The sequence below is a fragment of the Zootoca vivipara genome, chromosome 10 (assembly GCF_965207765.1).
Source record: "Zootoca vivipara chromosome 10, rZooViv2.hap1.1, whole genome shotgun sequence".
Taxonomy (NCBI): Eukaryota; Metazoa; Chordata; class Lepidosauria; order Squamata; family Lacertidae; genus Zootoca; species Zootoca vivipara.
The window spans coordinates 3684753-3707466 of record NC_142593.1 but is presented as its reverse complement, the minus strand read 5'-3'; the positions used below and the strand labels follow the sequence as shown (position 1 = coordinate 3707466).

General features: G+C 44.2%; 1 protein-coding gene across 4 annotated transcripts; it reads right to left on the bottom strand.

Moving 5' to 3' along the window:
- Positions 1-1219: 1219 nt before the first annotated feature.
- Positions 1220-15330, bottom strand: GCNT1 (glucosaminyl (N-acetyl) transferase 1). Of its 4 annotated transcripts, none has more exons than XM_035100311.3 (3): positions 14987-15190; positions 7663-7723; positions 2073-3556 (listed from the first exon to the last, which is right to left on the bottom strand). In XM_035100311.3, the coding sequence occupies exon 3, from the start codon at positions 3452-3454 to the stop codon at positions 2174-2176; it is 1281 nt and encodes a 426-aa protein (XP_034956202.1). In that variant the 5' UTR covers positions 3455-3556; positions 7663-7723; positions 14987-15190; the 3' UTR covers positions 2073-2173. The 4 variants fall into 4 exon arrangements, with proteins under 4 accessions (XP_034956203.1, XP_034956202.1, XP_088509197.1 ...); XM_088653071.1 differs by having other exon boundaries at positions 7564-7723; positions 14987-15123; XM_035100312.3 differs by lacking the exon at positions 7663-7723 and having other exon boundaries at positions 1220-3556; positions 14987-15330.
- Positions 15331-22714: the final 7384 nt, after the last annotated feature.

Here is a 22714-nt window from a genome sequence, read left to right as displayed (position 1 = left end):
TTCTCCTTTTGTCTTCCATAGAAGATTGCTAATTTTTTTTATACCATAGCGGATATAAAAGAGCAGTGCCGAAATATTACTGTTACAGAATTATACATAGTACGGATCAAGTGTTATGGAGCAAGGCCACTTGGGAACACCTGAATCTTCAGTAGGGCATTTACGTCCCCTCTGAATCACATGCACATCTTTAAAGCGATTCCCCAAAGGCTTAGGGAAAGATTCCCAGAGGCTTTAGAATGGTATTAGTTCTGGGAAGGGCTTCAGGCTGTAGGAAATGCAATCCATATTGGAGAAGACAAGGGCATCAAACCCTGCCTAAGATTCTCACACCAAATTTGAGAAGTGGGCCTATGTAAATCATACCATGCCAACATATGCCTCACTGACCTCGCAGAAGTTTTTGAAAAAAGGAAAGAAAAAAGAAAATAGGTTACACCAGCAACAATTTTGAATGTCATGTCCTGCATTTCACACTCATGCCATTGAAGAAAACTGTTTAATTTATGGTACACCAGACTTAACATGGACACTGGTACCAGAGCCTGCAATAAACCCAGATGCCAACTTTGCTGCCACATACACCCAGACAACACCATTACTGGCCCCAACAACATCCAACATACCATCTCAGGACTATTTAATTGCTCATCCTCTAACATTGTGTATGCCATCAAATGCCAACAGTGCCCTTCAGCTCTCTATATTGGACAAACAGGCCAAACCCTACGCCAAAGGATAAATGGACATAAATCTGACATCAGGAACCAGAAGACAGAAAAACCAGTAGGAGAACACTTCAATCTCCCAGGACATTCTATACAAGATCTCAAAGTAGCTGTCTTACTACAAAAGAATTTCAGAAATAGACTGGAAAGAGAAGTTGCTGAATTGCAATTTATCACCAAGCTCAAAACCATGGAGGGACCTGGTTTGAACAGAGATATCGGGTTCTTATCTCATTATACATGATAAGCGATCTTCAGCCATCTCAACCCTTGCTTTTTCATGCAAAACCATTTGCAGTCGTTTGCGGTCATCAACAGCTATCAGTCAGTCAATCACCCATTTCCACCACCCTTCTGAGTGATCCCCCCTCCCCATCCCCACCCCTCCCCACCCCTTCTCTACATAAGTGCCTGGAAACTTCCATTTCACTGTATCTGAAGAAGTGTGCATGCACACGAAAGCTCATACCAAAATAAAAACTTAGTTGGTCTTTAAGGTGCTACTGAAGGAATTTTTTTGTTTAATTTATATTTAAGGTGTTCAGAAAGTCAGGACTAATATTAATATACAATTTCACTTGCATGAAATATTCCAAGAGTGTATCAAGCAACAAATAGAATATATTGTATACAATGAAGCATTTATACTAACACAACAAGGCACATTAATATTTCCCTGAGAATATTTTAGGCAGTAGGCTTTTGCTACATCACTCTTGAACAACTACAAAATGTGTTAAGAATACAGCCCACTATTAAAATTTATGCATAAAAATACATTTTGCGGTTTCTATGAAGTATGCTAAATACAAAGCCGTTGGCACCGTTTTAAAAAGCTTCATGGATTTTCAACAAAAGCAGGATTAAATTATTTGGCTCTAGAGATACTTGAGCAAACTGTAAATGTGAACTCTGCAAAGTTGTGGCTTTGGCATTTCTCAATTCCCTTTTTATTTGTAAGTATAGTCCTGCTATGCTAGACAACCCATGTTCTATCCTATGATGCCTCCTCGCTCCTGGCCCCTCCCTCCCTCCCTTCCTATTGCCATTGCTTCATAATTGATGCCCTTTGTAGCTGCACCAAAAAATTGAGAACACTGTCTCAATAAGATTCTTAAAGGCAGGAGAAGCTTTAGTTCAGGTTAACTGTTATGAAGTGCTAATGTTGAAAACCTGAGCTCTTTGTTTCCAATAACCATACCAAATGTTCTGTTGTTGTCTATTACAACAGAATGCATATGATGGGAATCCTTTGGGAACAGCAGAAAAGCAAGACAAAGTACATAGGACAACATAATCAGCTAGTAAACACCCTACAAGGCTTGTTAAAAAAGACCAGCAAGGCAGATGGAAGAGAGGGAAAAGGTGCACCGCACACTTAACCTCTTATATTTTTGACATCCTTATCAGAGGGAAAGGGTTTGTACCATGCAGATGGTTGCACTTTAATGGCTGTGCTGATACAGTGCTTTGTCTCTTAAATACTCCTCCAAGCAGTGAACTGCAAAGGGGTCAAAGTCTGTGTCAAACTTGTTGGCAAAGAAGTGGTGTTTTCGTAGCATCCAGTTCAAGTCTCCCACTCCGAAGACACACACAGAGCGGATATGAATTCCATTACAAGGTGGGTACGGGGCACCCAGGGACACATCCCCCTCAAAGTAATGCCACTTAACAAACCTGGCAAGAGCATTCATGTCAGAGACATCATATTTGTCGCTGGCAGAGACTGCACCTGGAACCTCGGGAATTCGCTGAATAGTAGCCCACAAGTATTCATCGGGACTGTAAGTATCTTTGGCCCATTCTATAAATTCAAGGATTTTGTTGTTCTCTAGGACATATTCAACAAACCTCCGGCTAACAACAAAGTAAGCACTGCCAGAGAAAATTGGTGTATTGAGAGGTGAGCGTTGTTTGTCTATCCCCATATTCTTCACTTTGCCATCAACAACTTCATAATGCTTCTTCCATCGTGTCTCCTTGTTTGAAGGCATTTTCTCGGTTTCCAAACTGTTTTCACCCTTGAGAGCTTTTAGTTTCTCTACTATTTCTTGGTTAGTCTTGATAGGAAAATCCATACCACAAAGATTGATCAGGTATTTCCAGCTTGCACTCCTCCTGTAGAGATCCTTCATGCAGTTGAGGTCTGCTTGCACTCTACTCCACGAAGCATATACTACACTCTCCAGCTGGCTGGCCACAAAGACATTGTCAAAACATGAAGCAATCCCCTTCACTGCAGCCAAGAAAGACTCGGGGGACTTCTTATCAACATGAATGCAATAATAGTTTTGTGGAGCGTAAATTGATCTCAGAAGTCTATCAAACATATTAATTTTGTGATAAATTACTATTGAATATGCTATGGGAAACTCAGCCTCTTCTTTGCTCAGAGGCTGCATAATATACTTTCGCCTCTTAATAAAGGCGTTGCAGTCTGTTGTCATGTTGATGTAATCATTTGGAGTTAGTTTCGGGCTCTTTTTAAAGGAAACAGTTAAGAGCTCCAACTTCACTTTCTGAATTTCCTCTGGATCTCCCTGCAATATCTTGGAGCAGTTGATGTTACTATTTGGGTATTCATCAGTTAGCTCCAGACGCCCATAATTGATGTATCTTGGCTTCTGGTGGATTTTGATAAGGGACAAGGTGCCTGCTGTAAAAATCAACACCAGCAGAAACTTGAAGCGTAGGTTATGACAGTGACGAAGTTTCCTTCTCAGCATTTCAGAGTGTGTTTGGGAACTCCCATGTATCTAAGAGACTTTCTTCATACGCATGATCAGGATCCAGCTTCAGAGCCTTCTGTCTGCATTTCTCAGAAGCTCCTAGAATAGTGAAAGTACACATAAATTCAAATGAAAAACTAAATTCTGCATTTTTAAAATCTGTGTCACAGATAATCTGTGGAATGTTTATTCACTAGGAGTTCTGTTGTGTCATTGGCATGTCCAGTCCAGGGCCAGTCTAGGTCAAGGGTAGCCAACTTGGGGCTGTCCAGATACTATGAGCTACAAATCGAATCAGCCCCAGCCATCATAGCCAATAGACATGGATAATGTTGGCTGTAGTCCAAAACAACTGAAGGGAATCGTGTTACCTATCTTTGGCCTAGGTTGTTCTCTCTCTCTAAATATATATATATATACCAGTATGGCCACTTTACACATTTACACACTTTATATGGCCACTTTACACATTATGCTGGGACCTCTCAGGACCTGGTGGAACGCTCTGTCCCAGGAGACTAGGGCCCTGCAGGATTTGTCATCTTTCCGTAGGGCCTGCAAGTCAGAGCTGTTCCGCTTGGTCTTTGGACTGACACAGTCTGACCCCGGGGTTACCCTCCCCTAAGGTTTTAAGGTTTTATCTTATAATGGTTTTATCTTATCTGTAGATTTTTAATTTTAAAATTGAATTTTAACATTGTATTAATCTGCATTTTAATTGAATTGTTTCTTTTATACTTGCGTTGATATTTTTGCTGTTAGCCGCCCTGAGTGGGAAGTGCGGGGTATAAATAAAATTATTATCATCATCATCATCATCATCATCATCATCATCATCATCATCATCTATTCTGTTTTATATCTGCTAAAATCATAAACATTTTAGTTACAAAAACATTTTAGTTACAAAATCATTCTAATTATCAATGGCTGAACAACATTCAGGCTCTTACTGCAAGCTTACAATCTATAAATTACAGACAGGGAAAGAGGAAGGTAAGTAAGTAAAAAGGAATAACAACTGATGTGATAAGTTTATTACAGTGGTACCTCAGTTTGTGACAACCTCGGGGAGCGACCGCTTTGGTTTCCGACTACTGCAGACCCGGAAGTGTTTACATACGGGTTCCGCAGTGCTCAGATGCGCAGAAGCGATCTGCGCAGCACGTGCGTAGTAGCGTTCTATCGGCGCTTCGCGCACACACCGAAGCGTGCCTCGGGGAGCGACTAGCTCCCCGGAACCAATTGTGGTTGCAAACCGAGGTACCACTAGATTACATTTATGTTCTGCTTTTCCTCCAAGCCACTCAAGGAAGCATACATAGTTTGTGTACACAGCGAACAGGTAGTGAGTGGCTCAAGGTCGCTCGGCTTCACAGTTGAAGGGAGAGCTGAACTTGGCACTTCTGGTCCTAGTCAGACACTCTAACCATTATTCTACCTCTGACCCAGAAAATATCACAGAAATTAAAGGACAGTAGAAAATGGAAGATTAAGAAGCTGCTTAAATAAATACAAGGTAAAGGTAAAGGTAACCCTGAACATTAGGTTCAGTCGTGACCGACTGGGGTTGCGGCACTCATCTCGCATTATTGGCCGAGGGAGCCAGCATACAGCTTCCAGGTCATGTGGCCAGCCAGACAAAGCCGCTTCTGGCGAACCAGAGCAGGACACGGAAATGCCATTTACCTTCCCACTGTAGCGGTTCCTATTTATCTACTTGCACTTTGACGTTCTTTCGAACTGCTAGGTTGGCAGGAGCTGGGACCTAGCAACGGGAGCTCACCCCATTGTGGGGATTCGAACCGCCGACCTTCTGATCGGCAAGCCCTAGGCTCAGTGGTTTAACCCACAGCACTACCCACGTCCCTAAAGACAAAGAGGAAGCAAAGTTGATATCAAGAGGAACAGACAAAGAGGAAGCAAAGTTGATATCAAGAGGAACAGACCTCTGAGCACAGGATGCAACAAAAGTGATGGGGGGGGGGCATTGACTGGTATTTTAAAATACAACACATGTAGTGAGGTGGGAGGGGCAGATAAGAAAAGCGAAACCAGTGAAGGCGCAAAACTACAGAAAGTCATGCAACCTGACTATAGTTACTCCTAATACCATTCAGTGGATTTTGCTCTCTAGTAAGCCTACACAGGATCAAGACTGAGCCATGTCGTTTTGCTGCTGGAGGCAAAAGAAAGAATGCCGCCCTTGGCAGCCCCCTTCCCTTAGTCATCACCTGAGGTGACTGCAGGGGGGGGGGCAGTTGAGTGAAAGGAGGCCAGAGAGCAGCAGGGCTGGTCCTGCACTGGGATGTATCTAATGCTGGTCCTGGAACAGACCTGTTGAAATGAATGAACATAACTAACTTAGGTTCATTCATTTCAATGGGTCTACTCTGAGTAGGACTAGCACTGGTTACAACCCAAAGGGCTGCAACCCTAGACACAAAGCTGCAGTAGTTAATACTGGATAGAAGCAATGAAGAGAAACTAACATAGATTTTGTTTAACTGGTGTAGTTTTCAACCTTTCATTTGATATGTTTCATATCCAACTGCCACAGTTGTTGTGGCCAAAAGTCAATAAACTGCATGATCACATGTTAGATTGAACCAAACAAATGGATAACTCCCATGAGTAAAAGTAGTAGGTCAATGATGGATGTAAGCTGGCACAGAAGACCAAGTCCTTTTGTCTAATTAAACATAAATCTGAGATTTCTCAGGGAAATAAAATGCTAGGATCTTTAGAGACAGGCTGAAGTCTTCGGATTTTAAGACACTAAGCAGCTGAAAGTGCATTTCATCAATCTGTAATTATTGTTTTTTTTAAAAAAAGTATCCTAGCATTACATTTGACACCACAGAATTAACAGTGATTTAAACTGAAAATCTACAAAGAAAGAGGGATAATGAAAGTTTTCTGAAAGCCTTTAACTTAAAAGATGGGTGCTTGGCTAAACATTAATGTTACCTTAAACAAAAGTTTACATTCTTTGGAACCTCCAATTATATTCTTATTGAATCAGTCTGAGAAAAAGATCACTTTTCATCAAGTTCCAGCAGAAGTTCATAGCAAATAGACAATCAGCAACAGAGAATTAGGTATCATTCATTTTACCATCAACTCATTTATCTATGGTAACATATATTCCATGCACATCTAGGACCAGAAGATCTGAAAGTAGCCCATGAAGTCCCATTTCTGAAGCCAAACAAATGTGGCTAGAGGACAAATGGAAGAACCTGCAGAAGCTGCCCTGAGTTCTGATAAGGAAAGGCAAAAATACAGTATTTCACCGCATGATCACCACAGACTTTGCCCTAAATCTGTGATGCAAAAAAGGGGGTTGCAACCATTATATGAGGCCCCTGCCTGCACCATGTTCCATGCCAGACCTCTGGCAGCTGTTGCTGCCCCAGGGGGCTGCCTGCCTGCTCAGATTATTGCCCCTCCTCCCTTGCCATCTTCATCCCAGACCACAGAGGTGGTGGCAGTGAGCGGCTTCTGGTCCCTGAGCCCACACCTGCCCTCTCGCTCACGTTCACCGCCCCTTTTGTGGCAGCTGATTTGGAGACTGGAGGAGGGCTTCTTCAGAAACCCCATAAAGAACCCTTCGCTCCACAGCTTCAGATCCAACCTCCACCTCCCTTCGCTTTCATGTGAAGGGTCCTTTGTTTCCCACCCCAACCTGCTGTCTGGCCTCTGGGAGATGATTGATTTGCACCTAGAGGTGCCCAAAGGTTCTGCTGGGGGCAGAGGCAGACGTAGGGGTCACAGACAGGTGTTGGAGATGGCTGCTTCGCCTTCTTGGGTGGCCTATCCTGGGATGCCAGCGCAGGACCCTCGTTGTTCTTGTGCTGCTCTTCAGGCAAGGCAGAGCAGCCCCACAGCAGTTCCTGGCTGTTTGCCACAAGTCCAGGGAAGTGGCCAAGACGGCCCTGGGGGCTCAAGGGGAGTGGGGTGGCAGCTGGAGGAGGAAAGGAATTTACCCTGCAACTCAACCAATTTTTGAACCGAAAAAACAGTGTGGCAATTATGTGGTGGTGAGAATTATGCGGTGAATTATGGTACAACTTTCAGACTTGGGAAGTATAGGGTTAAGTTACAGAAATTAACCAAGATGTTGAAGTTTGACCTCTTTTTACACCTCAGTGCCCCTTCCTCTTTCTTTCTTTCTTCCTTCCTGACCAGCAATCAGGGTTCACCTTTGTTTCGCCCCTGCCAACATCCTGAAGAGACCACTGTGTCAATTTTCCAGGCAGAGACCTGTAAATGATGAACAAAGTCCTGGTTAACGGTCTTGGCTGGAGTTAGCGCCATGAAGTCCACACTGTTCAGCTCCCTGCTAGCAAGGTAAAGAGATATTGATGATACACTCAACTGTTGCTACAGCACATAAAAAAAGCAACCTGGCTATATTAATGCTCCCTCCCACCCTACTAATTTATACTGACTTCACTACCACATTCTGCATACTGTGGGTTTAATTCTGATGACAAAGGTGAAACACAGAGATGCCAATCTAATTTGGCCTTCCTTGTAATCTCCCAGAAATGTCAAGGCACAGACAGGAGTAAGGACCCCAAGGTACACCCTATAAGAAATAAAATGAGTGCCTGCTCATAGAAGAATACTTCATGGGGGGAGATGTGATTTTACAGCAGCGTGTGGAAGAGCAGGTGGTCTGATGTTTCAAGAAGGCAAGGAAACACCTAGCAAAAGATTTGAGTCACGGGAGTGAGGAGGGTTATTGCTTTTGCTACTATGGTATGTATTTTTGTGTTATATTGTAATTCCTGTGATCCTTGGAGGAAGAGTTGTATAGAAATGAAGAAGAAGAAGAAGAAGAAGAAGAAGAAGAAGAAGAAGAAGAAGAAGAAGAAGAAGAAGAAGAAGAAGAAGAAGAAGAAGAAGAAGAAGAAGAAGAGGAGGAGGAGAAGGGGAGGAGAAGGAAGAGGAGGAGGAGGAGGAGGCTGAAGCTGCAGATGGAAAAAAGCTGACTGACCATGATTTTGCAAGTCACAGTGCTATGCAGGATAAAAGTGGGGTTTCCAAAGACTTTTAAAAGGATTGTGCTGGGCACTTAAACACTACCTAAATGTTGTGTTGCTACCACAAACTTGTTGGGTCCACTATACAGAACACCCAGCAGCCTTGGACATTGTCAAATCTTTCATTTAGTTTGGGTTCAACAGCAAACTCCAACTCACATGGCATAGTAAGATATATACTAAGCCTGAAACATGCTGGACCTGAAAGGCATTTACCGTAAATCTGAGCTTACTCTGACTACGGGAGAAAACATTGGGTGTGTAACATTAGGTGTGTATGTGCATATCTGCCTACTGACAATAACGCTTCGCCACTGCTGGAGTGGACAATGGCTTTTACATTTTTAAAAAGTGGCTACTCTTTAACACATAGTGGATCTTGATTTTTCATGTTAAAAGATGCAAAAGAGTTCAGCAATAACAAATCCAGCATCAAGATTTTTAGTTTGGCTTAGCATGACTGAGCGAAAGTACAGGTCCTGTGAGTGAAGACTGAAGCTACAGCATGACTTCTTTGGTCCTGGTGCCTGCTCACGGCTGTGTTCGCTTCACCCTGGGGCTCGTGATCTATCTTACTCTGGACAAACCATGGGCTGTAACCATTTGTGGTTTGTCTGCGGGAAACAAACCACAAAGTCAAGTCCAGGCATAATGCTAAGTTGGCCACACAGATATTGAACTAAATAGGCCTTTGGTCTAATCATGTCATCAGCCTAGTAAAATGCCAATGAGAAGAACAGTAGCAACACAATGGATGTGGAATTATAAGCACTGTTGAAAGGTTTTGAAGAAAATGACCTTAATAAAGAAATGATAGAAAAGCAGAAGAACCACTACATTTCCTCCTAGTAGATGATGGATACCTATAGTCTACAACATCCTACACTGTCCTACTCACATAGGTGATGCAATTGATGTAAAATCCTTCTTGTCCAGTTCCTGATCAATCCCCCCTTGCTATCTCTCCCTCCCTCTCATACTGCTGTCTATCAAACTCCTATTCATGTGTTCTCCCCTCTGGCTGGATAACCATAAACTTCATTGCAGAATACAAAGTCTGCTAGAAAACTTAGAAATTAGGATATGCTGTGGAAATTAGAAGTGCTGTTTGAGAATCAGATGGGAAGAGGAAATTAGAAAGAGGCCAAATCTTCTGTTTGGATGATTGATGGCTTTGTTAATGCAATTACAAAAGCAATCTTATAAGTACTATATTGCCATCTTACTTTGAATCAAAATGTAGTGATAATTATAGAGCAAAGTTCAGAAAAACATTATCTTCCATATGAAGAAATTATGTGCTTTGAATGAAGCACCATACAACTGATTGATTGTTTCAGTTACAGTCTTAAATCTGTGGTCTTTAACACTGGCTATTCTTTATTCCCCGACTTTCTGAGTTGCTAATGAGTGACCCCTGATTAGATAACCACATTAAACACAAGACTGTACTATCTTGCCTTCTCTTGCATTGGTGTCCTGTGTAGGATTCACACTGGGAAATGAGCCAGTGGGACCTTCATGGTGGAACTATTCTCCCTCCTCCATATCTTTTTAAAGAGGGACAGATAAGGGGTGTCAAGAAGAAGAAGGAGGTTGTTGAAAACAAAAACCATACTTCTAACATTATTCCCAACCCTGAATTATAGGAACCATCCTGTGTTATTGACCATTATTTTTAAACTATTAATTTGCACAGTTTACAAAAAACGCAGAGCTGTAATTACAAGAAAAGGGATTTGTCTTTACTCTTGTATAATAGGATTATTTAAGCAACTTAAATATGGATTCCTTAACCCTTATGTTCTTATTGCATTTTAGAAGGCTCTTCTCAGATTAGCCCTATGACCAACTAAATTTAATCTTAAACTCAGAAAAAGACATTACAGTCATACCTTGGTTTAAGTACACTTTGGTTTGAGTACTTTCAGTTTAAGTACTCCGCGGACCTGTTGGACTGGATTAATCCACTTTCCATTACTTTCTTCTTTTTTTCAAAAAAATTTTATTAAATTTTCCAAATAAACAAACAAAACAATAACAATTTTTTTTATACAATTCATCTTATGTTCACCCATCTCAGTTCGTTTCGTTCTGCCAAGCTGGGACTTCCCTCCCTCCCGTCATTTGGCTTTATTTCTCACTCTTATCTCGCAGTTCCTTTTTACCCACATTTTAAGCCAGTTCATAGAATTTATTTCAGTCCCGCATTGTGGGATCATTTCCTGTGCCATCTTCTGTTACTGTACTTGCAATATTTGAATCCATAAGAGTGAGGGAAATTATGGGGATCCTTCTCAGCTGGGAGGTAGGGCACCCATAAGATGGTGAAAAGACATCATTGACCTCATCCGGGGATGCCACAACTATGATTTAGAATGAAGTGTGACAGGTGGAGGGGCGCTGAATTTTGGTGTTGTGCAGGGTGCCGCTGAAATTTGAGACCCCAAGATCCACCATTGCCCACAGGGATAGATCAAGGCCATGATGGTCCCTGGGATATGGCCATAGCAATAGAAATCTACACAGATAATAGGTTGTCATAATTAATACTATGGGAAGGATTTTTTTTTGTCTCTTTGAATTCCAAAATGAATTCAGAAGGGAAGATTATGCACTGTTTCTTCAAGCTGACGGCCATTTGCTTACAAACTTTCCACAACTAATCCTGAGCATAAAATATGTCCTGATTATTATTAGTATTCATTCTTCCACAAACAAAAGCAGAGAATTTCCAAAGAATGATGGCTACTAATTGCTCATTCACATTTGGCCTGGGCCAGTCAGGATCTTGAAAAGGACAGCTTCTGCAAGATACCACACCATTGTTCTAAAAAGAATGTGACTGGAAGTGCCAAACAAAAGTTCTTACAATGGGGGAAAGCTCCAGAGAACTCTTGCAAACATTGCTCTTACTTGAGACAAATACGATTATGAATGCAGCGGAGAACAGTCATATCATAAAACAGCACAATATAACCTCCTTTAAAAGGCAGTGTTTCAGAAGGGTATTTGTTCATTGTGGAAAAACTGGCTGGGACCAGGCAGCAGTCACAAACTATGCAGCACTGTTACTGATCATCCCTTTCTAATTTTGCACAATATTTGTACAGTATTCACAGAATTCTTCCCTGTGGGAGACTTCCATTAAGCCCTATTGCTGTTCAGTCTCTCTTCTTGCCTATGGGGCTTGCTTAACACTCTGACATGAGCTCCACCGAAACAGATGGTAGCTGTGTAGTAGGAATGAGATGACAATCAAGGCTTCCACTGACACCACCTTATTAAAGTTCCTGAAAAGAAACCCAAGCTTACCCTGACCATCCCGCGATGGCAGGATAATTACTTCTTACAAATTAAAAAGGAAGAGAGGAGAATAAGAGAATTTTAGCAGAAAGGATAAACCAGCCAAGAGCTACCCAAAACAGAAAAGGCCTTTGTGCCTCTGCACAACAGCTTCTATGTTCTTGGCGAGCCTGAAATCTGTTACCTCCAGCCTTATTTAGAAGACCTGTTTGGAACAGCACAGATTCCAAATGGGCCACTCACACCCCTGTTTAAAAGCCACCAACCCCTCCTCTTTCTTTTAAACAGATATCCTTTTCAGAACACCCTAGAAAAGGAGGCATGAGGCCAGATCAATACTGAATTGCCTGCTCATGACTGCTCATCATAAATAGCCACAGATAGTCAATGGGGAATAGCTAGGTATCTGCTGTCCTTGAGCACCAGGGATGCTATTTAAGATTGGGTGCTTCAGTTGATGGGAAGTAAGGAAACAGTACAAGTAAATAAATAATTTCTTAAGCATGTTTGTTTATACACATGCCCATTTCAAGATAGCACACAACTTTCCCACAAGGTAGTGAAGTAGTCAGTCCTCAAGAAGGTATCAAGAAAACTTACATTAAAAAGAGAACAAAGATTTTTTTATAAAAAAAAATTGACTATAATTCTGCACAGATCCCACTTTAATCATAATGGTGGCACCTACCTATGAATTGCTAGGTGCAAGAATGCAGGCTTAGCTACTTTTCTAATCCACCACTTTTGTACTCTGAATAGACCAGGGGTTGGCAACCTTTTCGGCCTGTGGGCAGGAGGATTCCCACGGACTATTGTCCGTGGGCTGGACATGGGCCGGACAGGCGCAGAAGCGATTTCCGGTGCCATGCTACCCATGTCCCAAACACCGGAAATGGCTTCTACGCATGTCCGCGGCTGCACAGAAGTGATTTCTAGTGCTGCAGACATTTTGGAAATGGGCAGCGCAGTACCAGAAATCGCTTCTGCGCGTGTCCGCGGCTGCGCAGAAATGATTTCCGGTGCTGGCTGCCCATTTCCAAAATATCCGCAGCACCAGAAATCGCTTCTGCGGCTGCATAGACGAGATTTCTGGCGTCGCTTGGCAAGTCCCCGCGCCGCACTACACCGGGGCCGGATAAACGGCTGGAGGTTGGAGGTTGCCGACAGTATTTTTTAATAGACTGGAAATGTGCCAACCTCTTTGTTCAAGAGTGTTGCATTACAGATCAAACAGAATCATTCAGCAGAGGCAGCTGCATTTTTATAACAACTCCTCTTGAAACAGCTAAATGGAGGTATATTTTTAAAAAGAACGAACACATATTCAACATGCTTCAGGACCTGCTGGATAGCTTTAAACTATACTCATGCAACTTAAGTTACTTTCAATCATATTTGCATTTAAATTAAGTAATCAGCCCTGATGAAAGCTGCCAAATCATCAGTAATAAGGGCAAGGGCATCATTTGTGGTGTGCACTTTCAATTTTGTTCTACCAGTTACCAGTTACATATTGAGCGGCGATTGTTCTAAATAATGGGTTAGTGTATCCACAGTCCCAAATCCTTTTGGCTAATTTAAAACAAAAACATCATGACTATTTGACCAATGCTGATTACACTGCTCTAAATCCCCCCCCCCATTTTATTCCACATGCCAGTGGGGAGTCACAGGCAAAAAGTAGTGAGTGGAGCAAGTGATGCAACTCTAACTTTTGTACAGGAGGCTATATTCCAGACATGTCCAGGTGAAAAGTTTCTACATGAGCACCCCCCCAAACCCCCCACACTATCTCTCCAGGTTTCGTTCAGATAACATCACAGTTCAAGGTGACATTCCAGCTAGGAAAGAGTCCCTGAAGAGGTTACACAGCAGGGACAGTGAAGCGTGAGGTCTGAGGAGGCATGGGCTGGAGAAAGTCCAGAGGGCTGGACAGAGAGGCTTGGTGGATGGACTATATTTGGTCCCTGGGCCCAAGATTGCCCACCCCTGCCCTACAGCATTCTACACAGGGCAAACAAACCAGATGCCAGGCAAAGACATAGGCTCAGAACCATATTCAGAGGCCTGAGGGGAAACATTTCAACCTCCCAGGACACTGGTTTTAAGATGCTGTTTTTCATGCAAATAACCTCAAAAGAGAGATTTTCCAGCATTGAAGGACAAAATTATGGTATCACCTGTGCTGTGAACAGTTCTGATTAACATGTGTTAATTAGCTGACCAAGGTAAAGGTATCAATACTGCTGTGTGAATGCTCACTGGTCTTATTTTACATATACTGTAAATTTTAATGTTAATTGCCAGTTTACTTTTTTACACTGTAACTTCATCAGACCTCACAATATGAGGATGGTAGGCCTACAGCCACGTGCCTATATATTCTTACTGACTTCATATAATACATACATCATGCATCTCACAAAGTGGCCTCTAGTCCATGAAAGTTGATGTTATAATAAACCTGTTAGGCAGCAATCCTAACCCTACATACCTGAGTATAACATCAACAAAGTTGACTGTTACAGGTTGGTAGCCGTGTTGGTCTGACATAGTCGAAACAAAATAAAAAAATTCCTTCCAGCAGGTCTCTAAGGTGCTGCTGGAAGGATTTTTTTTTTAAGTTGACTGTGTTGTTGATACCTCTCCAGAAATCACTTCAGCAATGTAGGACCTGAACTGAAATTATGCCGGTAGGAATATCAAACCCATATATGAACTCAAGCAAAACAATTACAATATTTTTTGGGGGGAGACATCCTGCTGTTAAACCAGAAATCCATTTTTGAAACTTTTCTTTTTCAAAGGAGCCACTTGCCTCCCCCGTGTTCTTTTGCCAGCTGGTAATGACTCTGGTTCTAGCGGGGAGGAAGCCAACGCTTTCCGAGCTCACCATTTGCTCCATGAAAGCGGCTTCCCCTCCGCCCGCTTCAAACTCAAAGATAGAAGTGAAGCTTGTCTGGAATCACCGCCTTACCTGTACAACCTTCCACTGATAATCATGAACGTGTGGAAGAGCTTTTTAGAATTGAATGCCTGAAACAGATCCCCCCCCCAACACGTGAAGCTCGGGGTTCAGCAAGCCGAGTCCCAAGTAAGCAAGAAGATGCAAAACAGCTGAGGATCGCACGCACCTCCCTCGCCCGCCTAGCGTGACCCTCTGCGTGCCCACCTTGTTCCGCGGGACTCGTGGAGGATCGCAGCGGCGGGAAGAGAAGGCGCACATTTACGTCCGATTCGTTTCCTTTCTGTGCAGAGGCGGAAGCGCAAGCCTCCCTGCGAGGAGAAAGCGAGTTGTGCGGAAAGGTAGCCACCCCTCCCCGAAGTCAGCCGCCGGCGAGTGACCGCTCATCCTAAGGAGACGCCAGCCCAGAGCCAGACCTGCTGCGGACTGAGGGGGGCCGGCTCCACGCTGCACCTCGCCCCCACCGTCCCACCCACCCCCGGCTCTGGCTTCTGGCGTCGGAGGCGCCTCCCCTCCGCCACCAGCAGCTTCCCCCCTCGCTCGCCTGGCCTGAAAGCCCCTCCCCGCGCAGGAGTCCAGAGAGCTGCCTTTCACGCTCTCCTCGCTGCGGAACCCGCCAGGCGCGCCGCCGCTCCCGCCCAGCTACCTGCCACCGCCTGGAATCCCGCGCGTGGCCGCCTTACGCCGAATGGGTCTTTTTAGCACCGAAGCAGGGAGGCAATCCTGTGCGCACTTACTGACTGAGCGCCTCCAAGTGAGCAGCATTTGCTCTTACTTCTGCCACGGCTGACAACAGAGGCAAGAGTTAGGATCAGGGGTCAGCAAACTTTTTCAGCAGGGGGCCGGTCCACTGTCCCTCAGACCTTGTGAGGGGCCAGACTATATTTTGAAGAGGGGAAAAAAAGAACGAATTCCTATGCCCCACAAATCACCCAGAGATGCATTTTAAATAAAAGGACACATTCTACTCATGTAAAAACATGCTGATTCCTGGACCGTCCACGGGCCGGATTTAGAAGGCGATTGGGCCGCATCCAGCCCCCGGGCCTTGGTTTGGGGACCCCTGGTTAGGATTGTGCCTGTTTGTCAAGGAACATGGGAATGGAGAAGGTAGTTTCTCTGCAACAAGAAAAAGATGCTTGTCATCATAGGTTAGGTTGGGTGTGGGCCATGGAGGTGAGATGGTTGCCTTGAGGACCTATGTGAGTCTCCTCCCCATCTTCCCCCCCCCCTTTCTCTGCCTTCCAGCCTGCTCAGAGCAAAAAGACACCTTTCCTCCTGGCCACCCCTTTCCAAGAATGCCAGGGAATGGTTAAAAAGGCAATGCATGGGGGGAAACACCCCCTCCCAGCAACCTGGAATCAAAGGGGGGGGAGGAAGGAAGTAAAGCTCCATCTCATCCCTCCCAGTCCAGGCCAATACTGGGTGGGGAAACAAGAGAAGACTAGATGAACAAGCTTGGCTCTGTTGGAAGAGGGTGCCGACTTCTGTCTCGTCCCTCCTAGGCAGAGCAGAACCAGTCAGCCAGGTTGCGAAGGGGTCTCAGGTCCTAGCCCAACATTCTTAACTGCTACCGTATACTTCCCTGGCTGTCTTATTTGCTTAATCCTATTTTTTCCATAAAGAGAATCCTCCCCCTTCCCCCTCCATTATATGGGGCAACCTCCTCCACAATGTCAGTTTAACAGGGGACACATGACCTGAGGAAATGAAATACTACTTTTATAGAGGGATAACTTAACCAGAGTTGGATCACTGGCCTACCTAGCTCCATAGTGTCTACACTGACTGACAACAGCCCTCTGGGATTTTTACACGGCCCCATCCCAGCATACCTGGAGATGCCAGGACTGAACCAGGGACCTTCCGTATGTCAAGCAGATGTTCAGCCGCTTACACCAGTTCTAGACTAGACCACACATTTAAAGCACGTGACTTCTAGAGAATCCTGGGAACTGTAGCTCTGTGGGTGGGAAGCTACAGTTTCCAGGATTCTCTAAGGGAAATCATGTGCTTTAAATGTGTGTTGAATGTATGATGTGGGAAATGGAGTGGGGGCGCCAGAGGGATCTTTGTACCCTGGTGCCAGATATGCTTAAGACGCCTCTGCACCTGACCTTGCTACGCCGCTGATTATGGCCCCCTGCATCACGGGAGTCCTGGGCCCGCGTCATGCCACCCCGCCAGCCAAAAGGTCGACAACTCTGGGAAACTGGGGGGGGGGCACCGCCGGAGGGATCTTTGCACCACGGCTATACTTAGTGATACAAATAGAAGTCAATAAACTACCAGTATTTGCTGTTCCCTCACTGTACAGCAGGGAACCAGTGGCCCTCCAGATGCTGTTGAACTCCAACTACCATCAGCCCCAGGCAGCAGAGCCAATAGCGGGGATGATGGGAATTGTAGTCCAAGAGCATCTCAAGCTTAGCTTCCTGTACCATACAAAATGCCCCGGGAAACTGAACAATTGAGAAATGTTTAGTTTGCACAGAGTTCATGAATAAAATACCTTTATTTTAGTTCAGTGACCTGAACCAATTGACCTACTGTAGGTTTGTTTCTCACAGACATAATGATAGTGAAAGCCTCTCCAGCCTACTGAGATCATTCAAAGTGAAGATCATACTGTACTGGAAATGCTTTTTGTGAAACACTTCCCAGAATTTTTTCAGGATGCAGCTTGAGTTGGTTTGGCCACTGCTGCAGAAAAATGTTTTGTGGAGAGCTTTTCCTGTCTAAAGGGTGGCAGGAAAAACTATTTAATTTGACAAGGAAAAACATGATAGCTTGGATCCAGAGTTGTGCAACTCTGGATATGTGATAAAATGTGTATACAGGATCACTGCGGCAGCGCTGCAGAGCTGCCATCCTGGCACCAGCGTTGCTGCTACTTACGGGGGTGGGACAGGGTGGTGGCGAGGTCAGGGTGGCACCCCAGGGGAGCCACCCTAGCACTCTTGCCAACATACCCATGCTGCAGCACCCACTCACTGTCCAGGGTAGCAGCAGTCAGGCTGGTGTTGGGAGGGAGACTCTGCAGCAGCACCCCACTCTGCCAACTGCTTCTGTGTGCATGAATGTCTGTTGTGGATGTGCAGGTGTGGGGACATTATGAGAGATGCCCCCCCCACACTATTGCATTGGTCTTGTCCACCACTGGCCTGCAACCCATGCTTCTCCCTCTCCCCCGTAGGTCACCTACAAGGAGTTGCAACCCTTGGGCTAAAATACGTTCCACGTCCCTGGCTTATGCTTTTAGCCAGGCATCCCCAAACTTCGGCCCTCCAGATGTTTTGGACTACGATTCCCATCTTCTCCGACCACTGGTCCTGTTAGCTAGAGATCATGGGAGTTGTAGGCCAAAACATTTGGAGGGCCGCAGTTTGGGGATCCCTGCTTTAGACTGTGATATAACAAATGGTATAACAGTGCTTTAAATGTCTGGTGCAGATGTGTGGTGAAGGCAGAGTGCCCCTTCTCCACAATTCTCCTTCACCAAAGCACTCCCTTGTGTGTTTTAAGTGTGACATGAGCCAGAGTGATTATAGCCCCAGGGAGCACATCTTAACATCTGACATGTGTCTCTTTATATCCAGGTGTTGATGTACTCTGACTGGGTACAGAGCTATACCAAATTTTATAAGTTGTTTTGTTTTGAAAGCAGTAAGAGATGGGAAGGCTGTCAATTTGTTTTCATTTTGCTGTTTTCCCCCTCACCCCTGAGCTCAATAGGTGAAATTTTCCTTATGCCTGCTCTATAGAAATAATAATAATAATAATAATAATAATAACAATAATATTTATTATTTATACCCCGCCCATCTTGCTGGGTTTCCCCAGCCACTCTGGGAGGTTTACAACAGAAAAATGAAAAAAAAAATCTATTAAACATTAAAAGCCTCCCTAAACAGGGCTGCCTTCAGATGTCTTCTAAAAATCTGGTAGCTGTTTTTCTCTTTGACATCTGATGGGAGGGCGTTCCACAAGGCGGGCACCACTACCAAGAAGGCCCTCTGCCTGGTTCCCTGCAACTTGGCTTCTCGCAACGAGGGAACCGCCAGAAGGCCCTTGGTACTGGACCTCAGTGTCCGGGCAGAACGATGTTGTTAAGGACATGGATGGGGTCTGAAGAGTATAGCATTTAGCATCTGTCTGCTCCTTCCATGTCCTGTACACAACTGTGTCCCTTTTTGGTTGCTACACTGGCATGGTTGTGTTGGTGACACAGATACATGAGGATAGTTGTTGTGCCAGCATTGGAATGCCAACTTTGCCAGCATAGCAGGGAGCTTCTGCCATATGGCCTGCAGGCCCTCTGCTGGCATATCCTGATTAAAGGATTGTGCCCTGAAAACTGGTCTAGAAAAATTCCATCAAGTTTAAAGAAATGAGTCAGTTCTTTAAGCACTGGAATTTCCTGTAATGCATCTATCATTCATTATGCAGGAGAATTTCAGAAATGAATGTGAGCTTTAAGAGTTACATGACATGACATTACACAAATATGCTTTCTGGCTCTGCAAGTCTGTTTAACCTGGCTTGCTTTCTGTTTGGGTCAACAGCTGCCAATTGTATAGTCCCTTGCCTGTGGGTTAAATGCTTACTTCCTGGAAAAACTAGATACAGAGAAATAGAAGGGTTGCATTAAAACTCTCTTTGGTCACCACTGGAAAGTCATGCTAGTTATTGTGGATATGATGGAAGCCCAAGACATCCTTGCTTCAATCTTTGAGACCTTGATTATGTCACCTTCAACCTCAGCGCTTAATGACTCCCATGTTGTTCACACACAGACAGCCTAATCAAACTGAGGCAAAACTGAGATCAAGGCATAGCCAGGATTTGTGTGTGTGGGGGGGGGGAGACTTTTGTTGGGGGTGGGACAGAACCTCAGATTTGTATCGATTTTTATTGACTTAGGGGGCCCAGCTGCCCCCCGCCTCCCCTCGGCTACGCCCATGACTGAGATGCAGACTAGTTAAAAGAAAAAGTTGGCTCAGTCACCATTGCTACATATTCCTCCTCCTCTTGACTTGCCCCTCTCCCTCTCCCTCTCCCTCAATGCTGCCACTGATTCACCTCACCCTGCCTCTCTTCCCTCCCACTTGCAGCAGTCCCTTCCCCCACTTGCTGCCTCTTCCTCTTCAGTTCAAAAGAGAGAGAGAGAGTGTGCTCAGACAAAAAAACATTTTGATGCATGGATAAAAGAGGAGACCACACTTGCATGACTGAATGCTAATGTGGAATTATGGCCAAGACTGATTTCCCCAGGGGTGCTTTTTGTCTTTTAAAAAAATGCTTAGGGGTACTCTCCTTTTCCTTCTCATATTGAAATACTGCCCCTCATTGAGGCCAAACTTAGATTCACAAAATGTTTAGGGGTGTGCGTACCCCTGTGCCCCCCCCCAGAATACAGGCACTGGCTACGCACAGTGCCAGTGTCAGAGGAGGGATCCTTTTTCACTGGATTACGTTAGGTCTCTGCTTTCAATGAGCAACTTAGATCTTGCTGAAAACTTGATGGCCAACACACACCACAATTGCCTGATTACATAAATCATGTTTGGAACACCACAACACACATGTAACTTGGCTGTAAAGTAACATAACATTATATGTAATAAAACTGTGATTTAATCGTCCTATCAGAAAATGGCAAAGCACAGTTCCTGATGGCAATAACATATCATGTTAACCTTAACATAACCTTCTATATGTATTATTGTCGTAAAGTCCAAGGATTGTAAAATTCAAAGATAGTCTAGTCTAACGATTACAATGTACAGTTCCTGTTGGCAATGCTTGACTTGACAACCCTTCGACTTTACGACAATAATACATATAGAAGGTTAATAGTAATATGATATGTTATTGCCATCAGGAACTGTGCTTTGCAATTTTTTTATATGACGATTAAATCACAGTTTTATTACATATAATGTTATGTTACTTTACAGCCAGTTATGTGTGTGTTGTGGTAAAAACTTGATGGTGTCAGAGCCTCTGTACTATCAGTGCTTCTAGACCAGGCATCCCCAAACTGCGGCCCTCCAGATGTTTTGGCCTATAACTCCCATGATCCCTAGCTAACAGGACCAGTGGTTGGGGAAGATGGGAATTGTAGTCCAAAACATCTGGAGGGCCGAAGTTTGGGGGTGCCTGTTCTAGACTATCAGTTCTGCCCTGGCTCCTTCTAGTCCAGCTGAAAGAGGTAAGCTCTGGCCAGTTTGGTGTCACTCAGCTGTTGGGCTGGCTCAGTACCAGCCAGAAGTGGATTGCAGCAGTAGGAGCCATCACTTTAGGGAACAGTGCAAGATGCTGATAAGCACACACACACATTTGCCATAGTTCAGACGTGTGGCTAACCATCTGGTCACTCATTTGACCTCCTTTCCATTGGCATATTCTTTTCTGGTTTTCTCCTTCATTGTTTGGAATCATTGCTATCCATCCATTTCCTTGACTTCCCCCAGCCCACATCCTCCCTCCTTTCCTCTTCCCCCTTCATACATATCTCCCTCCTCTAAAGAAAAGTCACCTTCCAGCTAACACCTCATTCATTTAAAATCTGCTCTGACTTCCTCTCATCATTCCAAATCCTCCCTCCATGATTGCATCCTTTCTCATGTCTTCTTCCTTTCTAATTTCTGCCTATTTATATCATCTTAATTCTTTGCAGCATCAAGTCTTATTTCCTCAAAACAAGACTGTGTATGCACACACACAAACTTTTCTTCCATGCAAGTTGCTGTTATCGTATTTACATCACAGTTTCAAGTGTGTGTATGATAAACATAAGTTATAGAGGTCAAGAAAGCATGATGTCAGCCAGGCAGCCCCTTCAAATGCTGAAGAGGCTCAGCTCCACTGGCACATACCTCCATATGTGGTGAGAATGCCCCCAAAATTAATCAGTGCTGCAGGAAATCTGCAAAATAACAAAACAAGTAGTAGAAGCAACCCCAGAATCAGCCCTATTAAATATATTCCAAGACAAAGATGCACATTCACATGACAAGAAACTCAAAGTCACTCTAAGCAGCTAGAAGCATCATACAGTACTGGAAAGACCTATCAAAAGGGAATATACAGTTAGACCTGGATATGGAATAACTGATTGGTTCAAAATTGGGAAAGGAGTACGAAAAGGCTGTAAATTGTCTCCCTGCTTATTTTACTTATATGCAGAATTCATCATGTGAAAGGCTGGACTGGATGAATCCCAAGCCGGAATTAAGATTGCCAGAAGAAATATCAACAACTTCAGGTATGCAGCTGACACAACCTTGATGGCTGAAAGTGAGGAGGAATTAAAGAACCTTTTAATGAGGGTGAAAGAGGAGAGCGCAAAATATGGTCTGAAGCTCAACATCAAAAAAACCAAGATCATGGCCACTGGTCCCATCACCTCCTGGCAAATAGAAGGGGAAGAAATGGAGGCAGTGAGATATTTTACTTTCTTGGGTTCCATGATCACTGCAGATGGTGACAGCAGTCACGAAATTAAAAAACGCCTGCTTCTTGAGAGAAAAGCAATGACAAACCTAGACAGCATCTTAAAAAGCAGAGATATCACCTTTCCGACAAAGGTCCGTATAGTTAAAGCTATGGTTTTCCCAGTAGTGATGTATGGAAGTGAGAGCTGGACCATAAAGAAGGCTGATCGCCGAAGAATTGATGCTTTCTCAACCGCTGTTCCGCGGCACACTAGTGTGCCGCGAGACGCTGGCTGGTGTGCCGCGACGTGCGGCAACGAGAAGGGCGATTTTGCAGCTGCAAACTCCACCTCCCTGGGCGTCCTATTTCTTCGCCCCTTCTAGTTTCCACAGACCAATCAGCTTTCATTATTTCCATTTTCCCCATGCCTCATGTGACAGGATCATCCCAGAATCCTTTAGCCAAGATGGCAGCCCCCAGCAGCTAATAGTGCCG